The sequence below is a fragment of the Excalfactoria chinensis genome, chromosome 7, assembly GCF_039878825.1.
Source record: "Excalfactoria chinensis isolate bCotChi1 chromosome 7, bCotChi1.hap2, whole genome shotgun sequence".
NCBI classification, from domain to species: Eukaryota; Metazoa; Chordata; class Aves; order Galliformes; family Phasianidae; genus Excalfactoria; species Excalfactoria chinensis.
In genome coordinates, this window is record NC_092831.1 from 598,348 (window position 1) to 610,804 (window position 12,457).

General features: G+C 44.4%; 1 protein-coding gene across 4 annotated transcripts in view; it reads right to left on the bottom strand.

Moving 5' to 3' along the window:
• GPD2 (glycerol-3-phosphate dehydrogenase 2) overlaps positions 1-12,457 on the bottom strand; it is a 51,478-nt gene that overhangs the window by 21,429 nt on the left and 17,592 nt on the right. For all 4 annotated transcript variants that reach the window (XM_072341399.1, XM_072341398.1, XM_072341401.1 and 1 more), the window contains exons 4-6: positions 9,986-10,110; positions 8,903-9,000; positions 7,736-7,899 (exon numbers count right to left, since the gene is read on the bottom strand). In XM_072341399.1, coding sequence (XP_072197500.1) covers positions 7,736-7,899; positions 8,903-9,000; positions 9,986-10,110 — 387 coding nt within the window. The remainder of the gene's footprint in view (positions 1-7,735; positions 7,900-8,902; positions 9,001-9,985; positions 10,111-12,457) is intronic.

A 12,457-nucleotide genomic window follows, 5' to 3' on the forward strand; every position in this document is an offset into this window, starting at 1 on the left:
TCCAGGAGGAATGCAGTAATCCCTCCTCTCCAGGCCTACGCAGAACAAACCGAGGTATTCACAGAAGTTTTGACTCATACAGCAAGTCGTTAGAAATGCCCTGAGACTTGAACCATTTCTCAGCTCTCTGAATCATGTGAAACTGAAGCCAGGTCAAAAATTCACCAAAACCTAGCAGGCTTTCTAGGACATGCAGCATACATTTATTTGTTCTTGGGCTGCTTCAGAGGGAAGAGCGCTCCGACTCAGCCCCATCAGTACCACCACAGCCACAGCAACACAGCAGTGCCTCACCACACTGCTAATGCTGCTAATACAGACCATGGAAGATCCCCCTTCTGCTCTACGCTTGGCTCTCCGTGCTGATGAAGACACACCTACCCAGGCACACGGTCAAAAACCAAACAGGCTTACAAGAAAGATGAGAAAACTAAAATGCAATACATTCCAACTTATGCACAGCTATAAAGAAATGAATACATAGAAATATCCTGCTGTAACACCACAGTAAGGTACCACAAGCTAGAGCTAACTGAAACTAAGGTACCAGCATGTAAAAATAAGCTGTGCTACCCAGGCACGTTAGGAAAGAGAATTTGGAATTACTGTTCGGCACTGCTGCTTTGTAATTATGTTGTTTCCCACTTCTTTTTATCAGCCTTCAACTTGTCACCACAATCATATTGCGGTGTCAGTGCAAGTAAAAGCACAGTGTTAAAATGAGACCAAACACTGTCACTGTCAGTTTGTGGCAGCCGTGCTGAGATGTCACAGCACACAAGCATCAGGGCTGGCCTGCCATGGCTGGGGCACGGGGACATGGCACGACCTGCGGGATGGACGAGCAGGTCTGCAGAGAGCTGGGGGAACCCTGCCAGGGCTGCAGGCTGAGGGACAGCACCACGAGGGCAGGGGCTGCTGCCAGCCAGGAGCGCACATATGGGCCCAGGGACACCAGCACCAGGCCCAGCTGCCCTGCTTGACCAGGAGCTCTGGGCAACCCCAGCCCAGCCCCACTGCTCTGCACCCATAGCTGCCCGAGGTGCATGGGGACACATTGCTGACAGCCCCTACCATCCATACAGCCCTGCCTGCTGTGCAGAACCACTGTCTATTAACTAACAACCCATTACTACGTTCACAGAAAACACGCATGTAAATTACAGCAGGGTTACATGCTCTGATGGAGCCTTCCCTCTGAAAGCCATGGCACATTGGGCACACCAAGGTGTTGGTGCAGTGTTCAGCTAGCAGCATTTTTGCTTGGGAACAATCTTAAATCTTTTAGGTAAGATGATCTGAAAAATTATATTCCCCCATTCACTTCTTAAGGGACATGAAAATCATCCTTTGCTTATAGGAGTGCTAAAGAGCAAAGAAAGAATAACAAAAAACAACAGCAACCAGAGGCATGGAATTCACTCGAATATTCATCACTCCCAACCCTAAACCCAGAGCGTACAAACAGATGAATCCAGCAAGTCAGAGAGCAAAGCCAATTTAATCTGTGGCTCCCCTGAGGTAAATGTAGTTCACAGTCCTGCCCCCACCCCAACCTCAGCCATAATCCCCAGCTCCTGGAGGTAAGAAAGCACTGGAGTGAGGAAAATTCTGCAGCGGGATATAATGATCCAAAATGACAGGGACAATAATGACAATGAATTTCATGTCTCCCAGTCATGAGCCAGGGATGCTTGACTGGGCTGACTTACACAATTAAATTGTTACAGGTACAGCAGGAGATGCAGTTATCATCCGCGCGCTATTGGGAACGACGCCTCCAGCAAAGAAAGAACAGTGCTCTGGAATGCACAGCCTTTTGTTGTGGAACTGCTGCTCCCGCAGGTACCCAAACCCTTCCTTTGACAGAGGGAAAACTGGGTTAAAGACGCGAGCCATTTTCAGCGATTGATTTTATCCCTTTTGAAAACGACAGCGAGAGCCGCGGCCGATAAAGCACCACTTGATTCCAGTCACCTTGCAGGAGAAACACAGCCGTCCCATTTGATCAGAATCGGGAAGTGCTGCTTCGAACAGAATTCCCCGCTAATAGAGACACGAGCAGCAGCACACAGAAGCACCAGCGCTGCTCCAGGCTCAGCCACGCTCTGTTTCGCACGTATTCCACTAGAGGCAGCCCAGCTCACCTTACGAGGCTCCTCGCAGCAGGCTGCCGCTGCTCTTCAGCCTTTCACATACAACTCTATTACATAAAACACGGGACAAAACCTATTTGGAAACTACTGGATATGGAGAATACGTATAGACTTTTCCAGGCTGTACCTACACTTGGCGTGCCTGCAAGGCTTCTTTCACTCGCCTCCTTTCAATCTCGAAATACCAAGAAATATGGTCAGCGGTGTATTTCACCTGTGGAAAAATCTTTTCAGTGACAAACCATCAAAGAGTTTTCATACCCAGGGAAGGAGCAAAGTCATACGGTTGTCTGCATCTGTAATGGGGTAATACCCCCGTTACGGCTCACCGCGTTCGCTAAATATTAGTTTGTCAAATATGAATGATCAAGCCGGACCGCTTCATAATTCAGGACACACTCAGAAACCAGGAAAAATAGCTACAAGAGCCCAAATAAAAAAAAGCATTTGTTCCATTTTTGACAGCTTAATGAATGCCCTACTCTTTTGCATTGATTTTTGCGTGTGTCGGTGTGTGTGCCTGCGTGCCCAGGAAGGATTTCTCATGGGGTTTGCTGTACACAAGGAAAGCTAAATCCTCTGCCAATGCTTTTTTCCTTCCCCTTTATGTTTAAGTAACCTTCATATTAAAACATTTCAGGAGGGAACAAATACCAGGAATACAAAGAACGACGACTTACATCCCAGTAAGCATACTGGAAAGTCGCAGAACAAGACATTAAGCAAGCAGCTCCCTCGAAGCCACCCAGTGACAGAAGCATCTGCTAACTGCTATTAGCAGAAAGTAACAGCAAATTCCAAGAGCAAGGTCAACAAAAAAACCCTAAAATCTTAAATTCATGACCGACTCAACAACAAACATTTTCCTTACACACCTAAAGGCTCATCTTGAAAGGCAAAACATGTAAGCAGAGAAGCCTGCAGGCATCTGAAGACAGAAAGCAATGCATCTTAAGGAGATCTCAGAAATTCTAAATAAACATTCTGGCCACTTGCATCTCCTCTTTAATGTTCTCCCCAGTCTTTAACATAATGCGCCACGTATGATTTAAATGGAGATTCATTCTTCCATTTAAAATGCTTTAAAATAATTCTGCATATGATCTTGAGATCTCAGGCCAGCTCTCCGCGGTGCCTCTCTTCCAGTTTTCCTTGAGCTACATAAATGGAACTGACAGATCACTGCTCAGATAGCAGCCACGTTCCTCCCCCAAAATGTTGCCTTTTTGCTCTTCGGGAGTATCCTAATACCAACAAATGCTAAATGAAGTCTGACATGTACCCCTAAGAAACAAACTTGTAAGTTGTGGCTTCAAAGAAAACCTTGAATAAATAGGACACATTGTGTACACCCAGGCTAACATCCAACATATGCTTTAGTTTCCCGATGCTGAGACAGAGCAAGAATAGCCTCTGGTAAAGCCTCTGATTTGCTATTGCTGGTACTTCCAACATTTATAATGCACCATCTTTTTTTCTTTTTTTTTGCCTGTATAAACAATTTTTAAAATGCAATTAAGACGACCGTGGCCACATCTCAGAATGCAAAGGATTTGTGAATAATGGACCCCTCGACACGCCACCGCTTCCATCAGCTATCACAGCAAAAAGCAAAGAGCATTTCTGCCTATTTTCTTTGCAAGGCAGCATTGCCACCAAGGCGAATATCACTGGAGAGGTGCTTTTATCAAATTAAAAGTAACCCACGGAACAAGCATTTCAAATTCTCTCCGACGGTGGCGATCAACATGCCCAACAGCAAGATGCTCTAGCTGGGGCTATTTACAGCTCCAGATACAAAGACACTACAACAGAGCCAGGAATGATGATAGAGGCAGGAACAGAGAACACAAGAATATGAGATAAGAATTGTGTTTAGTTCTTACACAGGGAAAACATGGACAGAGAGGAAAGATACGAAAGATTCAAATGCTCTGAGGGTTGTTTTGGTTTTGCTTTTCTTAATGCTCTTATTCATGACTAATTCTGGTGAAGGAATCAAAGTGAGCGTAATTCAACCACATTTCTCCCTTCTCCACTTTAAATTCCATTCCCATCCCCCTTTGTGCTCCATTCCTTTGGACTTGTTAGAATTCAAATTAATAGATTTACAGTGTAAAGTGCTGGCTGACTCGTGTTGACAGAGCACAAATTAATTGATCAAGATAAACAAATTAACGCATTGTAGAGTAGCGTGAGCCCACACAGACCGTGCACCGCAGGCTGACCACAGCAGAAATACTGGGGCACACATCTGCCTGCCAAGATTCATTCTGGAACGGGGCACCTTAACTGACGCGATGCTGTCATTCTCACTCCACCCTGCACACACGCAGCCTCAAAGCTGCACCACTCAGCTCTCCATAGCTCTGTGATCCAGAAACTCCCCTGTGTTCAGCTGAGGCTCTAAGGAACGTGTGTTTCGTTTTGTTGGTGCTGCTGTTAACTGCCCGCAGCATTTCTCTAAGTTCTGAAAAAGAACAGCGTGTAACCTACTCTGTAGCAGCTTTAAGCGAAAAGCAAAGCAAGGCCAGTTACGGGAGCACCAACAAATTTCACTAGCAGCAAAACTTAACAGCTGCTTTTGAGGTCTCACATCCCACCAGCCTGGAAGTCCTGCCAGCACCACCGCTGTTCCACCAATGAGAACTGGTGAGATTTTCTGCCAGCCACTCGTTTTGTTGAGCTTGCAATTACACAATCCTCACTCCTCATAAACTTCAGAATTCACACCTTTCCTTCCTCCCCCCCCCCCTTTATTTTTCCTTCATTTTACATTTTATTTCAAATATACATGGCAGGTTTGTTTCCTACTGTTTGGACATGCAAGGAAACCATCTGCCATCTCCAAGAGAGTGGTGAGGTGCTGGCACAGCTGCCCAGAGAGGCTGTGGATGCCCCGTCCATCCCTGGAGGTGTTCAAGGCCAGGTTGGATGGGGTCCTGGGCAGCCTGGGCTGGTATTCAGTGTGGAGGTTGGTGGCCCTGCCTGTGGTGGGGGGTTGGAGCTTCATGGTCCTTGGGGTCCTTTCCAACCCAGCCATGCAGTGATGTCTGCCCATCAGCCATGCGTGCTGTACTGCTGCACAGGTGTTTGCCACTGATGGACCACGTGGCATCTTGGCACTGAATTTTTACATCTGTTGCAACACCATTTAAAACAATTGCTCAAAGAAACTTAAAGATTACCTTTAAGTTTACCCTGCAACTGTATACTTCTGGAATGCTGGAGTAGTACAGAGCTATGATATGTCCAAACTATTTCATCAGGAAAGGCTTCAATAGATTATAGATTCCCAAGCTATAGCGCTCCTTCAAGAAGCATAATTACAGTATAATTCATTGCTCTTCTGAACTCCTGGGATTTCTTAACAGTCTAAGAGAAGAAAGAGCTTATAATAATGAAAAAATAAGCCTGAATTATTTCTGTGTATGTTATTTACAGCAGCTCTCATTATGGTACATGAAAGTTTGCATTTCTTTCATTTGACACAGCTAAAATGACACAAAATCCCATTTTAAAAAAATCTTGTTTTTAAATAACCACTTATTTCCTCTGTCCCTTAAATAGAAAGAAGTAAACTTTTACATCTCTCTGAAGAATTTAAGTCCATCTTTTCAATCTCACTCCATTCCCAAATAAGATCCTATGCACACAAGCATCCAGGTCTATTTTTCACTGCACTGCCCTCTGTGAGACAGCTTACAATCACCAGCAGGCTCTTGTGCCAGAGGCCTCGCTAATATTACCCCAGCCAGCATGTTTCCAAAGGCCCTCCTACTTCTTCCCCGTACAAAAGCCTCTATTGATAAGCTGAGGAATAGTATAAATGAAGTTCTAAAAAGAGAAAAGTACAGCCTCTGTCATCAATATTGTGTGAAGACATTCCTGGTTTCCAAAAGGTCAAAAAGCAACATCTCCAGGTAAAATCTAAGTCGAACTGCACCACTACTGAAGCATGTCAGCATTTACGCTATTTATTTATTGGAGGGCTCCTCCAGGCCTGCAAGGAACCTGGGGCCTTCTTGTCTGCCTATGCTTAACACGCTTATGTTTTGGTATTACCAAGACGGCCTCATTATTGAGGAAATTTTAGGAGAACTTTCTCTTTTGGAAGCAAAATAAAAGAGAAATGGAAAATGGGGAATAAACAATTGAACTAAACATGCTACAAAACAGCATACAAGTCTGCTGCAAAATAAAAGTGCTCTATCTTCTATACATCATCAGATCCAAGTGCATCAAGATAAGCAGTTATGACAGTACACTCTACTCCATCATTAAGTGCTTTCCAGCATTTAGAATTCATACAAAACGCAGTATGTAGGAACACTGAAGTTCTGACAGTTCAGGGATACAACCTGCATAACAGCAGAAAGCACTGAGATGTCACAGTGTGGGCAGAGCTCAGGACACCCGTGACTCAACACAAGCACTAATATTCTGGACGAGCAAGACTCCCAGGTAGCTCTATGCCAAAGGAACCAAGTAATCCTTTACCAGTTTTGTTTTCAGACTGCCTCCAATTTCTGTAGATGCTGATGGGACAAAGACAGGGGCTCCCTGCTCAGAACACCCACTGTGGCACCTATTGCTGTGACACTCTGCTAGGGACTTACCATCACTCGCTTCACAGAACAAAGTAAGACTTACCAGCATTCTTGCATCACAAACACGAATGATGGTCTTGAGTAAGCATGAAGGCGTCTGAACACAAAAACTGCTATTTCAAGATTATTATTCCAATGCAGCATTGGAAAACTTGCAGAAAGCATCTTCTCTCTCTCCCTAAGGCTGACTGTGCATGCATGTTGCACAAAACCATATCAGAATCTATCTTAACCGAGTCCTAGTAACAACTCCAGCTGGAGGCACTTTCTCCTCCCATGATTTTGTAACTCTTTACTTAAAGGTGTTCTGGCAGAAATCTTAGGTTTGAAATTCTTTTCAAACTAGAAGTAGCACAGTACACTACTTATCATTACCAGAATGACCACAATTGCTTGACATGTAATACTTTGGAAGGTATATTCAGTCTGAGCAGAATTCAATGCAAATACTTGCAAGTAATGCTACACAGAGTCTGCTTTATACTGGGGGCATAACTTTCTTTTAAACAAAGGCAAAGTCTGAAGTAAACACAGGAAGCCTAACAAGATACGACTATCAGCTGATTAGGAGTAGCTTTTATTGCTCCATCAGTCATAAGGATGTCTAACTTAAAACAGGCTGAGCAGCAAGTACCACACGTGTAGAGTATCTGCAGCAGAAAGAGCCTCGCCTCTCCAGCACAGCAAAAATCATGCACAGCTGGAAAGTTATTGGGAATTGCTAGAACATCATTTCACATATCACTACCTACTAGCTGGAAAAACAAACATATCCTGTTCTACATCCCTTATATCACTGCAGTGAGCACCATAAGCATCAAATTGATAGATATAAATTAAGATGCAAACTGAATCCTTCAAGTCATTCATCCCTTTGGAGAGTCAGTGTAGCTGATGTACATGTGTTCCTTCGCTCCCCCCCCCCACAGTGTAGAACAACGTAACAAGAGCCACATAAAGGGAACGTACCATCATAATAGACAATAGCTCCAACAAGCTTGTCCTTGCGCAGCATTGGAAAGTGCTCCAAGGCTCTCGACTTGCTGAGGACGTAACTACTTTTCAGACACTGACTTCCTGCCACGAGGTCGTACAGTTTTATTCCAAACCAGTAATACGGCAACTGCCACCATCTGCAAGAAAAAAAACAGTCTAACTTGATGGGAAGTTAAGAAGTGAAAGCTCACACTTCAGGTAATACTTCTCGTAACCCAGCCCGCTGTGCTGTGCTGGTTTTACTTTTGTACTATTGAACAAATTCAGAACAGCAAATAAAGTAGATGTGCAGAAAGCTACGTACCGATTGCTGTTCTCAGCTGATCTCCTCACTGGTGGAAGTCAGCTCAATTCAGCACCTGTTTTTTTCTAGAATTAGGACTGGTGTTTTTTTTATGTCAGTATAAAATGAGGGATCAAAGCTGAGTGCTGAAGGAAGACCCAGACTGCTACAGTACGTGCATCTCAGGAGTCGAGATGAGCTGGAAGCACTAACACCTCCTACACAAACAAGACCAAATAAACGTAGCCCACTGCTGGCCTACATGAGCTCCAGCTATTACAAGCCTGCTCTGTAGAACATGAATATGGCCCCACATTAGGGAGATCCATCAAAAGCTCACTGCTTCAAGTAGCCTGTTCTACTGAACAACTGCTCTTGCAGAGCTAAAAACCTAGCCCAAATCACTTAAAGTCTTCCTCAGAAGAGGAAGAAACTGTCCTCCTAACACCAGTGTCGTGTACAGTGGAAGGCAATGCACTAAATTACTGCACTGAACACTGGTGGCTGTCAGGACTACACAGAACATTTTGAAGAAAATGATAATAGCGTGCACTGAAGAACTGGAAAGAACAGTAAATGATATCCTGGGTATTAGGAGTTCATTCCAGCTGCAAGCTCCCCTCCTCTACACCAATTCTAATGGTTAAAATGCATCAAGAAGCTGGAGTCTGGCAGCAGCGATACCAGGCTCGTGACATGAGGGCACATCATGCTTCTGCAACATCTCAGCTCTGGGAAGACGAGAAGGTTCTGACAGGTATAAAGACAGCTGGGAAAAGGCAACTGGAAACTTCTTGAGGGAAATACCTTGCTTGTCAAAGGACATGCTAAAGGAGAGGTATGATAGCAGGGCTTACTTGTAAACAGGCAGCATGATAGGCAAAGGAGCTGATAGGTGAGGAGCTATTTCAAGTAGGTTTGCACGCTCCTGAAGCGCTTCTTTCACCATCTTGTACTGAGAAGAAAAAAGTACATATGAATTTCAAGTGACTCATTTTTGCCCCAAAATGCAACATTTAATGAGAAAACTGATAATCAATGCAAATGTCTCACATAAACCTTCCTGGAAAAAAAATAAAATCAGAAATTAAGGAAAATACATTCGTAGCAGGTTAAGCTTCAGTGGGTTCCCTTTGGAATCTTGGCTGGTGAGTTGACCAATTTTCCACTTGAAGTAAATGCCCAGCAAGCTGCAGCACTGCTAACTAGGAGCAGGAGGCCACAGAGGAGGTTCAGAGCACATCCCAAGGTATCGCTGCGGTGCAGATTCCCACAGAACTCTGCAAATGCAGAAATGTTCCTCTCCAAACCAGTGATACTGATCGATATCAAGTGGCTCTTGGGCAAAAAAAAAGGTGATTTCCACAGGTGGGTAACCACGTATTTGGTTCTATTGATCCCTGGGAGGTCCCCGTTTCTGTGGCAGCATTATTATCACCAAAATGTATTTAGAGAGGTTTCAGACAAATCAGTTTCTAAAAGTAAGAACATCAACTTCCACCAGACTGAGGCAACACAGAAGTACATAAAATGTTAATCACACACATAATCACTTACTTATCATACGTACATAATCACTTCTTTCTCATATTTTCCTTACCCATTTCAAAATCATCAGGGCAGCCCCTCGCTCCCCCAGATCCGATCCTTACAGCTAAGAAGCTCCTTCTATTTTCAAGTCAGCGTTTCTGCCCTCCCTCCCCAGCACATCCACAATCTAAAAGGTACAGCTCTTACATTGCCTGCAAGTGAATTTAGCGAGAAAGGGCACCACCAAGTTCCCCATTCTGGAAAGCTCAACTGGAGAAGACATTTTCTGTGTCGCAATCCACAGCCACCATGTGCTGTCAAGTATTAGAAAAATAAAGGACTCTGATGTAATTGGGATAGGGAAAGTGTCTGCTAGCAATTTTGGCTTAACAACCTGCATAAACAATTACCTGCTCAAAATCCAGCTTCATGATGGCCTTCTGAAGATATCTCACTCCACCATGGATCAATTTAGTACTCCTGCTGCTGGTCCCTGATGAGAAATCATCTCTTTCTAGAAGGGCTGTTTTTAGTCCTGTGTTACCAGAAAACCAAATTAACTTCTTAAATTACACAATTTGTATGTAATTCATTAAAGACACTTCTCTAGGGTAGAGACAATCACAAGAAAAATTACTCTGTACATGGATAAATTTGTATTCAAAGTGCAGTGCACTGTCTATATTGTAATGAAAAATTTTAGCCCTCTTCCTGAGGGAAAAGTCAAAACAGAACTTAAACAGAAGCACATTAAAACCTGGATATTTCACAATAGAAAGGCATTACAGTACATTATAGGGGCCACGCTCCCTCAAGCAAATTATAGTTTGTATTCATGGCAGGAACAGAATATTTTCATGAATACCCTTAACTCTTTGCAGCAGAGAGCTCAAACTATCACACTAATTATTTCAACAGCGCAGCAGCCAGACAAATAACTGGCAACCCTGCCTTCTCCCCTAAGTTTGCTCCAGAGGCTCCCGGTGCCAGAAGAGAGCCCGGCCCATCTGCAATGGGTGCACACTCAAGGGAGAGCTTATGGGATTGATGCTTCAAAGTCATCCCTGTGACGTCTTGTGAACGTGGGCACTGCCATCATGTGCTCCCCAGAAGGCTTCCCAAGAAGACTGCTGACACCCCAAACCTATCAACCATTGGCTATCCCATTGAAAGGGGTGATGAAGCGGTTGGAGGAAGACTTGAAAGGAAAAGCACGGTGAGCCCCGGTGACAATAGCAGAGCTCCAGCACAGTGCCACTTGTTCTAGAGACTAAATGAACTAAGGAAGGAGGGAGGCAGGTTTTCCTCTATGTAGGAGGAGGACACCTAAGGTATACATCAAATCATCTTACAATTAAGACTTAATACAAAACATAGCAACTTCACTAGAAACTGCAGGAAAGAAGAGTTGATCTGCAGCTTACCATGCACGTACTGCAGCACTCATGCAACACAGACATCCTTCTTTTACACCTTGCACAGGCAAAGGGCACACACACAGTGTCAGCTACCAGACAGCACAAAGCCACGCAGGCACTCAGGCAGGCGTGAGGCTGCCAGGCGCTGTGCTTTCCTAGCACAGAGCAGGGATAACCAGGAGGCTCAGAAACATTCTCACTAATCCAGAAGGCAGAGCGGCTCAGAAAGAACATTTTGCATTACAATGCATGTTCTGACAAACATTTGGAGAGCGGCTGCATGCTTTGCTGTGTCCCCAGTTGCACTGGAGGACAGGATGCAGCTCTCTGTGGGTGAGGGATGTGACAGCGCTGCCAGCAGGGCTCGCACACAGACTCAGCGTGGGACAGCAGCATCCCGTTGTTAGAAGGAAGCTGGACCACGGGAAAGGCATGATTAACTGATGCTTCTCAATGATCCGGGGCAGGCACGAGGCTGTATTTGGCACACAGCTGCAAGACAGCCAGCAGTAGTCCAGCATAAGGAAACCCAAGGAAGGAAAGCAGCACAGGACAGCTTGGTGGCCATCTCTTCCTTACAGTACAGACGCAAGCACACGGAGGTGGCAATCAGTTCCAGAAGTTAATGGAGCAGATCCCTCCAACTGGAGGAATCTGAAAAGCAGGCAGACGAGGCAAAAATGAAACTCAGTGGTCAGGCTTTGGGACCACCAGCAGCACAGTGACAGGTGAGCCCGGGAGCCTCTGCATGAGCAGACAGCCCTTGGGTCCTTCCATCTCTCAGGGCTGCTGTATGCCATTTTAACATCTGCTGGTCTCCCCAAACTTCTGTCCTTAAACTAATTATTACTGGTAACTTCCAAAGATCAGAGTAATTTATTTTTGTCAAATGTGACTGAAGATTAATGGATACAATCAGAAATAATTTGCTGAAAATATATCAAACTCATGAAAAGCAAAATTTGTTGTTAAGCGAAGCAAGCATAATAGAAGAGCGAGTTCCATGAATGAACAGCAACAACACACAATTCATTAACCAAATGCCTAGGAATATTTCACACTTCAGAAACCCACTGATCTAATCAGAACATCTACTAAAAGGAACTATTACCTACAATCATTTCCCTCTGCTTTACAACTGTATTTTCTACCACAATACGGCAAAGGGCGAAATGAAAAGATCCAAAGTTACTTTTAATTATAAATGAAAAACAGGCAGTAACTTGACTCGCAGGTAGCCAACAGCGACGCACACCTTGCTGCTCAACCTGGTTCCAAATCAAACACCATAGAACACTCCTGGAGCCGGGTTTTGCCTCTTACTTCTGACACATACCCACATGCTAAACAACCTGAACAACTTCATTTTATATTTTACATTTCAGTTCCAAAAGTAATGGAAATGGCAAGGCCAAAAATGCAGACACCAACAAGAGCCAGTTCTCTTTCACTGTCCGATTCCAC